The sequence below is a fragment of the Centruroides sculpturatus genome, unplaced genomic scaffold, assembly GCF_000671375.1.
Source record: "Centruroides sculpturatus isolate CEXI.00-Female unplaced genomic scaffold, Cexi_2.0 scaffold62, whole genome shotgun sequence".
In the NCBI taxonomy this organism is placed as follows: Eukaryota; Metazoa; Arthropoda; class Arachnida; order Scorpiones; family Buthidae; genus Centruroides; species Centruroides sculpturatus.
In genome coordinates this window covers 291,300-309,230 of record NW_019384388.1, presented here as the reverse complement: position 1 = coordinate 309,230, position 17,931 = coordinate 291,300, and the positions used below count along the sequence as shown (strand labels likewise).

Below are 17,931 nucleotides of genomic sequence, written 5' to 3'. Positions count from 1 at the left end.
GCTCTATACATAGTGTAAGATATTTAATGGATTTTCTATATGTCAAAAAAAGTACTATCGAAATAGGACCCTATTCGTGTGAGAAAGAGAAAGAGAAATCTGAAGAAAGATAAGATCATATCTTTCCATTTTTTTTTATTAAGTGTCCGGCAAAGTATTTCTTTATATAATATGAAAAATTTAAGCGTTATTCTTTAATAAATTTATATAAAATTTTGTTGTTAAATAAAATTTCCATCCTGTCACGTTTATGTTTATTAGGATGGGACTTAGAGTTGAATTTATTAGTTATTAGCACTTACAATTATTTATAAAATCCATCCCTCTATTTAAAATTAAGCTTTTTGTTCTTTTAGTGTAGTAAAAAGTATAAACGTTTTAAAAATAAAACTCGATTAAAGATGGCGCCACCAATCGTTGCCGGTAAAGTTAAGCAATTCGTTGCTCGATTTGTATAATAATTTTTTTATTCAAAAATATTTCAGACATAGTTTCATTTGTAATAAGGCGTGTTTTCTGCGTTTGTTCCTAGGAGAATTTGACACTACGAGATGTTTTTTTTTTTTATTTACAAGACGAAATATTCGATATAAGGAGTGTATGAGAACAAGATATAATAATAACATATGTGATGTGTTTGCTGCAATAGGATGAATTTAAGTTAAATTCTCTATTTTGTACATTTATTTAAGTCAAGTTCAAAACACATAAGTTCAAATTTACAAACGACATTTACAATACTTCGGGCGTAACAAAGTTCCAATACTTTTAATCCTCGACACCAGGACCGTCGAAAAGACACCTTACGACGAACTAACTCTAAAGTCCTTCACAGCCCAACGAGACGAGACAAGCTTCGGGACCAGCTTAGGCGAACTAAGACCAAACGTGAGTCCACGGTGAACTGAACTTCCCGCCACAACTCAATCCTTTTTATAGGATTGAGGAAGAATTGGATTCCACCAATCTGCACTTAGCAGCTCTACAAGATGTCCGCCGATGGTGTGATGTCTCTCAACCAATGAGCGGTCGAGTCTTCAAAAGTGGTCTGATCGCTGTTTCTATATGGCGACAACCGTCGTTAGTCGAACGTTTGGAAAAAGCGCGGGAAAACCGTGTGCCAGACGATTTTTATCCCGACAATTTACTTTATGATTTTTTTTTTTTTGAAAAACCTGCGCTCTTCAGAATGTGCTACATGCAATTTTATTTATTGTAATAATGTAAAAGTTATTTTTTAAAAAATTTCATAACAGCAGGTAAAGTGTCGCAAGTAGTTTTTAAATTTTTATTTTTTTACATTTTTTGGTTGAGGCAGTCTTAATGAATGTCTTAGGTGTTAGCTATTTATGTTAAATAAATATTTTGTTGTTTAATGTTACATTAGTAACCAGAGGAAATAACTTCTGCGTTGCGCACGTCTCAACTTCCTTCTCCGTTTTCATTCTCGTTACCCCGAGTCTCTCTCTACACAAGACCACGAGCTCTCGCAAAGGAAAAGTTCCTGTGTCTCAGAAATTTACAGGTGGTGTCACACTCACCCGTATATGGCAGGTAATACTTTTACCTGCCATATATGTAAGAAAACTGAACGCAGAGAGATTGAAGATTCTATGGCTTTTGGCATAAATAGTGCAATTACCATTTATTTCATAAAACAGATTGAAAAGGTTTGCCGGTTTCCCTAAGATATGATAACATTCAACAGTTAACGGTGATAGCATTAAACAGTTGTGACCATACTCAAAAGTCGGATACAATGGGTATATTTACGCGCAATAAACTGTTTTTCTTTTTACTTGCAGCATAAACAATACTACAGGAATAAATTTTCGTACTTTTTTCAGAAAATATTTTTCGCATGTTTTAAAATGTTCTAGTCTAGTTTTGAAGACATAAAACGCCTATTCTAAAGAGAACCCATTGTTACCAGGGAAAACTATTATTGAAACTAATTTGGCATTTAGTAACATTTTAACTGAATCCAAAACTCCAAAATTAAAAATAATTTTTATTTTTTTATTTTTTAACGTTGGAGCCTATCAGTGGCCGAGTGGATATACCACTAAACACTGGTAGTTGGACGCGTGTTTGTGCCATGCAAACGGATTGGCGACGTGGAGTTTTCTAGATTATCTTCACGTTAGTAACATCAAACTAGGGTACAGTTTCCCATAAAAGACTTCCCGGGAGGCATTTCCCACTCGGTAGATCGTACGTGTGGCGCGCTGCCGGGATCGAATAAAGCTAATTCTGTTTCCACTCTATGGGCACTCTAAACATCTTTTTAATCACTCAAATTCCGAACTCAGCCAAACCCATAATGGTAGTAATCGAGTAACGAAACAAGGGGCCAACACATACAGGACAGTACCAGCCATAAACACTTCCTAATGGTTTCTGCCCAAATTCGATTTCAAGTCCCAATGACAATAAGTTGATGTCTTAATGCTGCAGCAATCAGCCTATGTGATTAAACGGGTATTCAGTCTGAAAAGTCTAACTAATGCGAAAGAAATTTAATGAAAAAACCCCAAATTTCATAAATAAATCGGAAAAATTAAATAGAAATTAAGTTATATTCTAGGAAAAAAGTAACTTACGTTTTTCGGTATTTCTGTCGTTAGAAAAGTCGAAAAAGAGAAAATAATGTTGCTAAAAATTCCTACAAATAAAAACGCACACTTTAAAATCTTCAATCCTTTGCCATATATGCCAATGTAGAAAGACGTTGCAGTGATTGTCAACTGAAACAAGTAATAAACTGATAATGTTGGATTAATCATTTCGTCCATGTCGAGAAGAATGTCACAATATTGGGCGTGTTTCTGAATTATAAAGCGATAATCTAATGGTTCGCCATTTTCTATGGTATCTTCCATTTTTTCACACAGCGACGACATGTTCTCATGTAGTGTGATGCCTATATCTAAGATGTCGAGCAGAGATATCATTAAAAATCCAACTCCGTAAATTATGCACCACTGCATTAGAATTAAATGAAAGACAATTTGACATACATTGTCTTCATTCACGACAAATCCAAGAGTTATTGTAAAAATTGTAATTAGAATCACGTAGAATGACATCAGAATCAAAACAGTATATTTACTTAATTTGAAGTGAATGAATGCGGAAATTTGTTTGAAATTATCCAAGTGAATTTTGCACTTATCCGCAATCAGCTTCGAATAGTTTCTAGTGTTTTCACTTAGAAGAATTTGAAATTCGAAATAAACGAATAGAGTAAAAGACAAGAATAAAATACAATAAATAGTAAAATCATCACCAAAAAGACGATCGATGCCCCCCGTAAACTGATGTCTTTTTTCTCCTTGTAACAGGATAAACAAAAGAATATTGATATTACAATACACGAATAATATTTTTATAAAATTCTGATATAGCTTATACACGAAGTTAGTCCTTTCGTCTTTTAAAGGTAGAAACAGTCCAAAAATGGAGAGAATATTTCTATTTTCTGTAACTCTACATAACAAACAGTAACAATCAAGAGAGTGATTCACAGTGTTACGGATCATTTTCCGACTTTTTTTAATTTAAAAAATCAGCAATTTTTTTTTAAAAATGTTAAAAATCTATTTCGTGGTAAATGGTGAAAGAGCAAGCTTAAACTAGACAGAAGTGCGTAGTAATAAGACAAAAATGCCATTACGAAATGAAATTCGATTAAGGTGCATCACGCTTTAATCGAAATCTAATTAATTCAAGAATTCTGTAGTGTTTACCTGAGTAATTATTGTGGAATTTAATTGCTATCAAAAGAGATGTAATAAATGACATCCCCCAAAAATTTAAAATACTATTATAATTTCTATTAGACGAACTTAACACAGTTTACAATCTGAATTCGTCGATAAACTATTAAAGACAATTTTAAAAACTAAACAATAGAAGGAACAGGTCTGAATATTTTCTAAAATTACCTTTAGTAAATATTAAATGTCTTGTCTATTATCGTGTGTACATAGTAAAAATCGATGTATTTTAATTTCCATGATCGTTAAGTGAAATTACTAAACCATTTGCATTTTGATGGTCATTATAAATTTTCGAGTGACTACTACTAACAATATAGTGATTAAAATTACGAAATAGGGTTTGAAATAATCTAAAATACAGGTAAACGTTAAACCAGACAATACAGAAATTGTATTGATATTTATGAATGTTTGATGATGTAATATTGAAGAAACAGTATATTCAGATACCTCGCTTCAAAAATTATTTATAAAGTACCGCTAAGTTCGTGCTGACATTCAGAAAGTTTCGAATTCGTACTGAATAAATTTGACAATAGAATGGCTCAAAATGTGTGTATTTAAGTTTACAATGGATTGGTATTAGAAAATAATGGAACATATGACAGTTCTACCAAACTGCTGCTAGCAAGAGGTCTGTAATGAGAAATTAGTATTTGTTTTGGTGTTACACACGTGAAGATATATCGAAAATCCCGAATAATACTCTGCCATTCTGTTAATAAGACTTAAAATAACGACTTGTATTCAGTGGCTTTATTTATTTAGCAACTCCCTCAGATAGCATGAAATACAGGAGTTATATAATGAAAGCGGGACAAATGTATATTTGTGTGTGATTTTCTGCTCGATATGCGGATTTTACTTGGATTGAACAGATTTATGCTTTCTATTTAAGATTGAAAGCAACGACTAGCTGCTTTGAGGCATCTGTTCAGTTCTAAGCTGATAGAAAATACCTCTGTTTTGTGAATATTAATACTTTTTTTTTATATTTACATTTAGTGGATCACTCCCTCTGACCTGTAGCATTAAATGCTATTGGCTTGAGTTACTCCTCTTTTAATTAATCCTGCTTCGCATATGCTTTGCAGGTAGTTAAGATTACATAGTCGCGGTCGTAGCCGCAATACATTAATACCCGACAATTCTATTTTTTACATTAATTATATGTTTGTTGAGTAGAGTATTTGATATCATTAATTTGACAATAAACTATGAGAAAAATGTTTATGTTCTGTTTTTATAACAAGTTTTTATAAATTCATTGAAATAATATTATATGTTAACATTATTTATAAGGCTACTTTTCCTAATAGGCCAATTGTAACCTTTATTACAAACTAATTTTAACTCGTTTCTTACTTTTTCATATTGCATACAGTCAAATAAGATGTGTGTGGGTGTTTCACTTACTCCACAAATCTCGCAGTTTTCATCATCTCGATGAATAAATCTATAATGATATTTTGCAAAATCTCCATGACCTGTCACGAATTTTGTGAATTTGTGTCCAATTTGTAGATGTTTGTAATTTAACCTCTGGCTAATATCTGCTATGTATTCAAAGAGTTCCCTTCCTTTTGTAGTCATTTCCCACCGTTGTTGCTACTGTAATATGTATCTATTTTTGATTTCAGTTTTTATGTACAGGTAACCTCCGTATAACACGGCACTTCTATAGCACGGATTCACTCTAACACGGTTCGAGAATTGGTACCATCCCCTGTATAACACGGCACTTCTATAGCACGGATTCACTCTAACACGGTTCCAGAATTGGTACCATCCCCCGTATAACACGGCACTTTTATAGCACGGATTCACTCTGACACGGTTCGAGAAATGGGTAGAACCCTCGTACAACATGAAATGTAATACATTTTTACATACTTAAGTACTAATAGTTCACGAAAATTATTATTTTGGTGAACTATTAGTACTTCAGTGTGTAAATTTTTTATTATCGTCTTCATACACATGGTCCTTCGCGAAAATTGTTTCAATTTTGCCAGATCTCGACGCTTCTGCTTTTGTGTTGCCAGATGTTTTTCCCTTATTCCATAAGTGCTTAGCACCATATAAGGAAATTTATACAGATCTTTTAACTAGAAACAAGCAATCTAAAATTACATACACTTTTTGCAAAAGGTAAAGCATGAATCTGAAAATAATGCAGAAAAATGCTGGGAGGATAACGATAACTTGCCAAAAATAAAACGCTCACGGTTAATAGTGCTTTTAGTGGTGACAAAGATAACATTGTTTAATTGATATTAATATGTATCACGTAAGAAAATTTTAATAAAGGTATATATCTTAATTATGAAAATATAGTAGCATGTTTTTTTATTTTTGGAACCTAACCCTCCTTTTCGTACTAGTTCTTTGTTTCGCATAACACGGCAATTTTTTGGAACGTAACTACCGTGTTATACGGGGGTTACCTGTATTTTGTAGATATTTTTCTGTATGATTCCTTTTAGATAACTAGCCTCTTTAGCCAGACTGTCTGCTCTTTATTTCCTTTGTCTCCAAAATGGGCTTTGACCCAGCTGAACACAAGCACTTTTCACAATATTTCGTCTTATATTATCTATTAGTTCACTTTTATTGTTACTATCATTAAGAGCTTTTACTACAGCCTGGTATCTGTGCAAATAGTAATTTTATATTTTTCTTCCTTTGACTTATCCAGTTAATTGCATGATCTATTGCTACCAATTCTGCTTGGTAATTCGTGCATTTTTTATCTAACTTGATTTTTTTATGATACTGTTTCCTATTTCTATAGTAATAAACATACGACGCTCCCACTCCTTCTGAGGATCTCGATCCGTCCGTATAGATTCTGTATTTATCCTGATAGTTGTATTTCTTTATATGTATTTTCTCCCGTTCATATCTTAATAATTTTTGGTGTTGTTTCATATCTGCTTTTAGCTCGTCCTCTTTTTTTTCAATAAATCATTACGAGTTTTGTTTTCTTTTAATATATTTCTTGTATCACTATGCTGTCGAATTTCCAAATCCAGAGGCATTAGGCCCGCCAGTACACAGAGTGCATCGTGGAATGTAGTACAGTATGCTCCAGTAATTCTTAATAGCATTTTTTTTGTAGGCTATTTACGTGGTATTTTCTGTTTCATGTGTGTCAACTCCATCCTCTTCCCCCAAATTTGGGCAGCATATGTAACAATTGGGATTACATCACCTTTATAAGTATGTGTTAAAGCCCTTCCACCTATACTTTATTCTTTACGTGCTACTTTCTCTATTTCTTGAAATAAGTTACCCACTTTTTTCTTAATTGTTTCTAGGTGTTCATTCCAGAAAAGTTTGTTGTCTATTGTTTCTCCTAAATAGTTGATTTGGCTTACGCATTTAATCGATTTATTTTGCATTTTAATTGTGGGTTGCCTTTTTGCCACTTTGCATGTTGTAAAGGCTATGGCGTTTGTCTTCTCTGGATTAAATTTAAGTTTGTTTGCATTTCCCCATTTCTCTATTTTATCCAGTATATTTTTGCATTTTATTTCTATTTGTTTTCTGCTTTTTGCCGAACATATGACCATTATATCGTCAGGAAAAGCTGTTATGTTTTATTCTGATAATGTGTTGATTTTCAAGAGTTCATTTAATATAATTGACCAAAAAATGGGTCCAGAACAGGATCCCTGTGGACACCCCATAGTCATGTCCCTTTCCATTTTTACGTATGCATATTTTATGTATGCCTTTCTGTTTGTTAGATAATTACATATAAGACGATACAAATTGTTTGGGCAATTTGTCTCCTCTAATTTAGCATGGATTAGTGACCACCATGCGTTATCAAAAGCACCTTCTATATCAAGACTGACAGCAATTGTCCAGCCGTTATTTTTCCTCCCTTCTTCGATATCTTTAATTACTTTTGATATAGCATCTTTTGCTTAACGTCCTTCTTGAAACCCGTATTGATTTTTGTTAAACCATTTGTTTGAATTTAGCCAAGTTGTAAGACGATATACTATTAATTTATCCAAAACTTTTCTCAGAACAGGAAGGAGAGAGATTGGTCTATAACTTCTTACTTCTTTTCGATCTTTGTTTTTACCCTTATAGATTGGTAAGATTTTCGCAATTTTCCATTCAGCTGGGAAAACCGCAAATTTTAAACAAGTGTTATATAATTCGTATAGAAAATCTGGCTCTCTGTTATTTATTTGTTTTACAATTTCTATTGTAATTAGATCATGTACTGGGGCTTTTCCTTGTTTGAAGTTCGATATTACCCAAGATATCTCTTTTTTTGAGAATAACGGAACATTTTCACCACTTGTTTTGTATTGTAAGCTTTCTCTTAACTTTTTTTGCTCTCTGCTGTCTTTATTTTTATCATCTATTTTAACGAATTCCGTAAGTAATAATTTTAAGCTCTCCTCTGCTGTAGCGGTAACAGATCCATTCTCTTGTTTAATTTCTTTTAACTGAAATTTTCTTCTTAATTTCCCAGCTGTGATTTTATAGATCAAACCCCAGGGGTCTCCAGCACTTTTTTCTCAGAATTGTATCCAACTCTTTTCTTTACTTTCTTTTATCCTTCTCTTATAATTTTTCTGTTCATCTAGATATTGTTCTATAAAAATAGTTCTCAAGTTTTGATCGCTACATTTTTGGTAACTTTTTCTTTTTGCTCTTACTTTACTTTTTAATTTTTTTAATTCAGGAGTCCACCATTTCACTATTTTTTTTCTATCGTCGTACAGTGGGATATTCCTTTCAATTGCTTTTGTTATTATCTGAATTAACTTCGTAAGTACTGCTTCTGCCTGGTGGCGATTTTCTATATTTCTCAAATCTATCTTTGCAGATTTTAAGCCTTCCATTATTCTTTCGCAGTTAGCTCATTTTAAGTTATACTTTTTAATACTATTATTGTGAATCTTCTGATCAATTTCAAATGTAATGTACAGTACAGTACCTATGTTCAGATAGACTCGTTTCATCACATACTGTCCATTTATCAACCTCATTTATCGCTCTATTATTTATTATTGTTAAGTCTATGTTTGAACTTCCATTTGAACTTTCAAACGTGCTTGGCATATCTGGTTCGTTAAGGATGAACAGGTTTTGTCTGTTTACAAATTCTTCAATTTCGCCTCCTCTAAGGTCAGAGTTCTCATCAAACCATACATACGAATGTGCATTGCTGTCTCCACCTAATATCATTCCGTGACTTTGTTGGTATCTGCTACATATTCTATCTAAAATTTCCAAGTGGGTAGTGATATTCACTTTCATTTGGAAATAAAAATTGCTTACTATCCATTTTTTATTAGCATTTAAAAGTTCAATCGGGGTCATGTATTGATTGCAATAACCTGTTAACAACATACATTGAATATTTGGATTATTTAGGACAATAATAGTCCACGGGGTTTCCCCATCGCTGTTATATAGAACTTGGGTTCTCAAAGGTTTTCTTTCCCGACAATACGGTTTTTGGACAAGTATTACATCGTAGTGTAGTAGTTTATCACCCACTACCTGTGATGCAGCACTAATACTTCTGCCTAGATTAATTTGCAAACATTTTATTTTTCCATTTTCTATTTCTGTTCTTTTATTGCTATTTATTAAGTTATCAATTTCCATAATTTATTTTTGCTGTAGTATTTTTAATAATCTTTTGTCTTTCAGGGCATTCATCACTTATTGCTTTATGGGTGAAGGTTTTTTGTTTTGATTTAATACAATTTGTACAGTTAGGAATATTATCTTTATTTTTGCATTAAACCTAAGATCTCTAGCACAGTGTGTACAGTAATTGCGATCACTGCGACATTCATGGGCTGTATGCCCATATTTACAGCATTTGTAGTTTTGCAGTATGCTAAAATATTCCTTTAATGTACATCTAACACATCCCAGATTTACCTTTTTCTGTTTTAATAGTAGTAGTCATAATTTAGGAAAAACATCACATATCCAATGTTTAACGTCATCTGCCTTTCCCCATTTATATTTTACCTTGGTATCCTTAGTGTAATCTTTTATATCAATGTACTCTGTAGTAATATAATCATTCTGTTTATACATTTTGTCAATTAAGTCTTTTTTTCCTATTTATTTTGGGACGTTATATATACATATTTTAGGCATTATCTTTTTTGGTTTTCTAGCAACAAAATCTTCTATTTTATCTATTTTTTTTTTTTTATCAGTCTTTCGCTTTGATTAATATTTTCTACTTCTACTAGAATTGCCTTATTTCGTAATTTGCGGANAGAGGATATGGAAATAGAGGGGATCATGTATCGTATCTCGAATGGGATCGGACTTAATGAAGATTTTATGTCCTATTAGCATTTGCAATTTTTATAAAACTCATCTCGACTCTCAAAATTAAGCTTTTTGCCATTTTATAATAATTAATAATAAAGTAAGAAGTATTTAAATAAAATCTTGTAACAGATCGCACCATATGCAATTTTAACTTTGTTGCTGGAAATTTTTTTATGTCGAAATTTAGTGAAGTTTTTGATGTGTCTTGTGGCCACACTCGAGAACCAGAGTTATTAAAAAGTTGTTATGAAGAGAATCGGCACAGGTATTTTCATTCTCTTATCTTCAATTGTTTGATGTCAGTCTTTTTTGCTCCTTTACAATATTTTCACTAAATTATAACTTTGAAAAATACGTGCGCGGGGTCAATTGAATGAAAATTTAGTCGCATGAAAAAAATTCAAGCACCTTCTTTTTTCTATGAAAATTTCTTTTTGTTTCAGTTAAAATTAAATACATAAATTAAATATTAAAATAGAGCATTTCTAGCTTTTATTTGGGAAAATTATAATCGCGGGTGTCTGAGATCGATCTTTTGTATATCCATTTTATTTTCTTCGGCAGGCAATCTTTGCTTCCATAGTCTCTTCATAATTTTTTTTTTTTTTTTGAAAAATCTGTTCTCTTCAGAAGGTGCTACATGCAATTTTATTTATTGTAATAATGTAAAAGTTATTTTTAAAAAAATTCATAACAGCAGGTAAAGTGTCGCAAGTAGTTTTTAATATTTTTTTTTTATACTTTTTGGTGGAGGCAATTTTAATGAATGTCTTAGGTGTTAGCTATTTATGTTAAATAAATCTTTTGTTGTTTAATGCTACATTAGTAACCAGAATAAATCACTTCTGCGTTGCACACGTCTCGACTTCTTTCTCCGTTTTCTTTCTCGTTACCCCGAGTCTCTACACGAGACCATGAGATCTCGCAAAGGAAAAGTTCCTGTGTCCCAGAAATTTACAGGTGGTGTCACACTCACCCGTATATGGCAGGTAATGCTTTTACCTGCTATATATGTAAGAAAACTGAACTCAGAGAGATTGAAGATTCAATGGCTTTTGGCATAAAGCGTACAATTACCGTTTATTTCACAAAACAGATTGAAAAGGTTCTATAGTTCTGTTAGTTCTGTACTTGTAAAAAACTATATTTGAGAAAGATTGAGTTTTAGTACGGTTAAGATTTTAAAATAGATTTTATATTTCTTTATCCATATTTTTAATATATTTTAGACTTTTTGTTATATAAATTTTTTTTATCAAATATGTTTTATGAAAAATTGAACCTTTGATAAATTTAATTTTTGTTGTAGGTTATAAGACTAAACGACTAAAATTATATAATAAGTAACTGCAAAACCCTGACCAAGAAATGTTTAATAAAACGATCTGTGAAAGAGCCAAACTGAATGTATTCAAAAGAACATATTGTGGAAATATTTTATAATGAATGAACAGATTTGAGTAAGATATTGACATATTTTACACTGCTAATGATAATTTGTATTGTATCCGTGAGTTGTATTAATCGCAGTTTAAAATAATTACTATTACCAGGCACTACCTGAAATGTCTATTTTATTCTCTGAAAAATCGCAATGTGCATTGAAAAATGGATCTCGAGATCCCCTCTCTTGTAAATTCGTAGATTTATAAATTTCTCCTTATTATAATATTTACAAAAAATTTTTAATGATATTTAAACTCTAAAAATGCTCGAAAATTTGTTATAAAAACTGTAATGGCTGTAATTATTATTATTGTTTAAGTAAGTAAATAAAGAATAGAAACTTTTAAATTACTCATTAAACTTTCACGAAGAAATTTAATTTTTGAATTAAGAGAAATGTCACGTAGTTTAAAAATGCTTTTTGGCATTGATTATTGTTCGTAACTTATTACAATAGGAATAATGAATTACTAAATTGGTTATAATTATATTTCATTTTGAAACATTCACGTTAAAGTAAATGATTCAAATTAATACACACGACAATTAGCTATTTAAATCTTCTTCATTCCGGATATTTGCAAAACTTCACAATTAATAAAAAATTCACCGTTTTCATTTACAGAAGAATATTTCAAAATTGAAGGTTCTGCCAGCTTCCAAAGACGATTCCTCACTTCAATTTGCATGCCTCTAAAAATTTTTTCTGGTAATAATACTAACTGAGTATCTACAAAAGAGAATTAAACGTATTTTATTTTTTAACAAAAAACTTATTTTATCCAACAAATAAATAACAAGAAATTATTAATTCGTTTATAAGAAGTAATATCGTATGATTGGGGATTTTGTTGGATTGGGCTTTTAGAACGGATGGAACCTGAGAGAAAAGTATATCAGGTGTACAGAGAAAGGCCAGAGGGAAAAAATCCGAGAGGCAGACCAAGAAAGAGAGGGAAAGAGGTTGTGGAGGATGATTTGAGAAAGATGGGTGTGAGTTGTTGGAAAGGGAAAGCCCAAGATAGAGAGGAATGGGTGAAAATCCCGGATGAGGCCAAGGTCCTTCAGGGACTATGAGTACCGGAGAGAGAGATGCCAGTTGTTCCCCTACAAAATCAAATTCCAACCCAAGAAGCTCAAGACAATGAGCTATTTAGCGATTAGAAACTGACATGTGTAAGAAAGGAAATGTGTTTCTAATGCAAATATGGCTATACTATTCGTATACAAAATCTAAGCGTATATATGGTTATAGAATGAAACTTTATGCACGCAAGACTAAACAAAGAAGACAAAGAATAACAGTTGAGAAAAGCCGAATCATCAGGTTAGGATCCGTTCACTGAATTACCCAATTTCGGCCATTCGGACTGATCTGCAAGACGTTCAATATACGGCGAGGCACGTACACTTCCTTTACAATCAAACAACAAGTAAAATACTCAAAATACTCAATACAGCACTCTGTCTGTACCTTTAATATTATCAGGAAACTATCAAAAAAGAAAATTTGCATATAGGATGCTGTTACACGTATTACTCTTATTATCCTAGCTCGTTTCCAACAGTGCCATGAGAAAAAAATTTGAACTACTACGAAAGGAATTCCATATGAAATAAACTCCTTTTGAAACAATTATTTATTTCTTGTTTTAACAAACAATAATACTTAAACAAAAAAGTAATATTTTAGAATTAAATAGGTCTAATACGTATATGAGAATCCGGACTTCAACATAAACAATTTAACGTAGTAACATCAACTTTCAAACCTGGAAGTATATCTTCTTGTTTTCTTAGCGTCGATAAAGAGGCTTTCCGATTTCATCATTTTAAAATAATATCAAACGGGCAGTCAAGCTGTCGCCGTTTAATTCTCCCCGAGGCAATACGTTGCCCGCCATTCCTAGATGCCGACCCTCCAGTCACACGTAAATGTAAATTATTAAAATATAATGCAGTCTACAAAATATTTATCCAAATATGCTTTTTTGTTGGCATATAACACGTCGAAGACTTCACAGTTAGTACTTGTCACTCGCAGACCAAAATTTGAAAGGAAATTACTAAATTCTGTTTCTACATCCTTCCAATTAAGAAAAGGTGGTAGTTCATCAAGTATATGTCGTCTCTGTAATTAAATATTACTTAATATTATATGAAACATTATTTAGAGCCAAAATAATCGCACCTTTATGATCTTCGTCCATTCATCGATATTACTTATTTCTTGCAAAATAGAAAAAAATGGATTTTTAATGAAAAAAGTGAACGAAAAATATCCTCCAGGCTTTAAAATCGAAGATATAACAGAAAAGAGTTTTTTGAAATCGGATATCCGGTGAAATACGTAGAAGGATACGATTTTGTCATATCTTTTCACTTCTTCAACATTTGGTCTGAAAATCAAAATGAAATTACAACGATTACTTTCTATTTTTCATTGCTATTACCTTAATCTTTCAAACATACCGTGACTTTTACGTTTTCCAAATAGAAAAGCGTTATAGTTAATAATTTTTTAAAAAGATCTGTTACAATTTAAAATAATACCTTTGGAGGATATCCCGTGTCTCGTATTCAATTCTTTTGTCGGAATATTTTTTTCTGGCATATTCGATGTATTTAGGCATTATGTCGATAGCAACGATTTTCTTAAATTTTGGACATTTTGGTAGAAGAATATTTTTTGTGGTTCTTCCTGTACCGCATCCAATATCCAAAATGATATCCTCATCAGACCATTTCATGTTTGGAAAGTGTAAATCCAAAGCTGATTCTACGTAGCGAAGGATTAAAGTGGTGCTTAATCTTTCATAATCTTCAGCTGTTCCTTCCATATTTGCCTGAAAATTAATGAAAAATAAGTCACGAAATTCAAGAAAGAGCCAAGCATTTCATCAGAAAAGTATCGTCGTGAAATGTTTCACTGGATTTTATCTATTATTTATCAAGAAATCTTTATACAGTTTAATTAATATTTACACTATGCTAAAATTTAATTTTTACCTGAAACAATACGAGATTCCAGCTGTCTAACGTCCTAAATCAGAATTAACTTCTCAGGTCTACATGCTATTATATATATATATAGGCAGAATTATATCAACAAAAATATTTAAACATTTGATAAAAATATAACAGTGAAAACAGTCATAATTCTAGGCTTATCTATGCATTAGTTTGTGTGAATAACGTCACAATATTATCATTTCGTCGAGTTTTAAAAAGACTTTAATGTTTACTTTTTATATTTTTATTACATAAACCTTACTATGTGAGAGAAATAACACAGATTTCATTGAGAATACAATTGAGAAAAATCGGAAAAGGTTGTAATTATTTTGAAAAATGTGAAAGAGAATAAACATCTAGAAATATTCCTGAAGTAGTGAAGTCTATCTCTCAACCTCACTCCAACATCCTCTATCGCGTAATCGTAATTAAATTTCTGTTATATAAAAGGAAAGGAGTGACTTTTTTCAACAGGATTGAAGCATAAAAACAATACTTTTAAAACAACAATCCTTTATTATTAAAAAACAAATATATATTATTATTCGAATATTTATCATTTTAAACTATCTAATATGGAAAATATATATGTCAACGTTCAGTTAATTACATAAGAAAACATGATGTAACGAAAATCTAATTCAAATCAGTAGCTTTAAATTGTAATAAGCAAATCACTGAAAAACAAGTCGAGATGAAGGATGTAAACACGGAGTTTACAGATGTTTTCAGAATCATTCTGACCTTTTGAATATGGAGTTACAAAGTGATAGTTTATTCTTATCAGATTCACAATTCAAATACCGAAGTCAAAATGGCTGTTTGAATAATATTCTGAATATAATTGCGGTTTTGTTGTACGCAATGATTCAAATGGGCGATCCAATAATTTCATTTACCTTTCAAAATATCAGAGATCAATACCTTATTTGTCTCTTGTATGCGAGGATGCTAATAAGCATAACTTTATTGTTTGCCTATGGTTACATGTGGGACACTATTTATGTATTTAGGAATAACTGATTAAATATTTAATTATATGCCATATAATATATACTTTTGTCTAAATTCTAATTTATGTGATAATATAATAATAAGTTAAGATAATATATCTAGTTTTTTATTTTAATTTTAACCGAAAAATGTGTAAATTTCTCAGCAACTTATGAGATAATGAAGAGTCTGAAAGGAGATAACAATATACTTCTATGACAATTTCTAAAACGTATTTTTATAAAATTACTGGATTGTGCTTCATAAAAGATCGTAATATTGCAATATTTTAACTAACTTTGGTTGAATTTAAATGTAATTCAACACGCCGAATGATATATATCGAATGTGAAATAATTCTTACACGATCGCTTTATATATTTCAATAAAAATCTAAAAATAAAAATCTTTGATAAATGATGAATATTAAATGCCGACACCGTTACTCCTTCATACCTTTATTTTACAAATTAAAATTTTAAATATATTTCCTCGTTTTTAATATTTCAGAAAAAGGTCAAGTAATTTATTTTGAACTAAATTCTTTTAAAATAATTAATTTACTTATTTTAGATTCGAATAAATTATATTTTTAAATTATACTAAACAAAAATTGATACTTCAATCTTGTAATAAACATGTTTTATTTACATCTGTACTTGATAACATGTACTTAAAGTTTATCGCTGAAATTGTTTGTTACACTTGTCGGACTTATATAACAGAGTTTTTCAACCTTCTTGAATACGCGACTTGTTTAAAAGTTAAAAAATTCTGGCGAACCCCCACGGCCATATTAAAACTATGTCAGTGATTTTAAAAACTACGTATTTAATTAATTTTCTTTTTGTTGAGATTTAAATATCGATCAAAAAACTAATTGTACTGTAAAATAAACAGGCACAGCCTTCTTACTAAAATTGTAATTTTTTTTATTGTAGTGTAGGACCTAAAACACTTATCTTTTATTTTTTACACGCGATTCCCCGTATAATGCTTTGCGACCCTTAACACTGTTATATAACAACTAGTGTCTGAGGATGTCTGATAGATTTTACGGAAAGTTTTCTATTAGGCTGAAAAATTGATGCTGTCGTTTATAAGTTTCGTTTATCTCTTTATATACATAAATAAACCACGACGACTTGCTAAACTTTACCGGCAATATTTAAAATTATGGTGACTACATCTGTTATCATATTTTATTAAAAATTTTTCTATTTTTAACTATTATAAAATGGCGAAAATCTTAATTTTGAGAATAGGAATAAGTTTTACAACAAATTGTAATTGCTAACAACGAGTAAGAAAACTTACTCAGCAAATAATTAATCCACCAATAAATCTGTTACGGAATTCTTACTGTATCTGATATTTTTTATTAAGATTGTTTAGAGAAGCAGACATAATGTTATGATGGGCAATAAGAGAGAAAATAATTTACAAATGTCTGCATTATGTAACTGGATACAACATAGTGAAGGCTGGTCATTCTCTCTTAATTAACATATACATAGGATCCTTATCAGTTAATGGCATAAGAGAAACTAACAATTGAGTATGAAAGTTTTGTATGTTTGGAACATCCATCATATCATATACCAAGTGACAATCAGTGAAGCCAATGTAAGTAAATGAGCTATCTACTAACTCACCAATATGAAGTATTTAAGTAAGAACATTTTCATGTTTGTCTAACCATCGACAGTTTCGAATTAGAGTATTAAAATATTATTTACAGTTGTTTAATTAAAACACTCGTAGATATAGAAGGACCTAGACATATTCGAACTGGCCACACGCATTTTCAGGTGTATAGTATAAATTCACATATTAATAATACATAATATATATATATTTTTGATAGGGTTCAATATTTTACACGAATTTTCGTTTACACGAGAAGTCTTGAAACTGTCTTGAAATAACACTGCAGTAGACGACCAGTACGATCGTCTATTGCAGTGTTATTTCTAACATTTATATAGTCTATAAAAAACAAGAGCCGCATATGAATCTGCGATGTTAGCGATATCGCTCGTACAAATGTCTGATCATTCAGTCATTTTGAGAAAGAAATTTACGTAAGTCAATATAAATTCCACGTAATCTCTCCTATCGATACTGATAGTGTCGATAATATAACATAAATAAAACTTTCTTATTAGTAACTTAATTTTCCTCCTGATTATCAGTCGTAAAACAAACATTACGCGCTATTATCTGAAATATATTTCTGAAAATAGACTAAAGTTTTTCATACTATCAATATATAAATATCCAGATAAAATCATATAGAATTTCAGTTTTCAAATGAAATGGTCTGAGCAGGGTACCATTTTGGACATTAGATGCTGTTCAG

General features: G+C 31.0%; 1 protein-coding gene across 1 annotated transcript in view; it reads right to left on the bottom strand.

Moving 5' to 3' along the window:
- Positions 1-14,630, bottom strand: part of LOC111618131 — a 31,170-nt gene extending 16,540 nt beyond the window's left edge. Inside the window, exons 1-6 of the mRNA XM_023359581.1 lie at positions 14,571-14,630; positions 14,115-14,407; positions 13,753-13,960; positions 13,539-13,692; positions 12,172-12,291; positions 2,684-2,929 (exon numbers count right to left, since the gene is read on the bottom strand). Coding sequence (XP_023215349.1) covers positions 2,684-2,929; positions 12,172-12,291; positions 13,539-13,692; positions 13,753-13,960; positions 14,115-14,401 — 1,015 coding nt within the window. The 5' untranslated portion in view covers positions 14,402-14,407; positions 14,571-14,630. The remainder of the gene's footprint in view (positions 1-2,683; positions 2,930-12,171; positions 12,292-13,538; positions 13,693-13,752; positions 13,961-14,114; positions 14,408-14,570) is intronic.
- Positions 14,631-17,931: the final 3,301 nt, after the last annotated feature.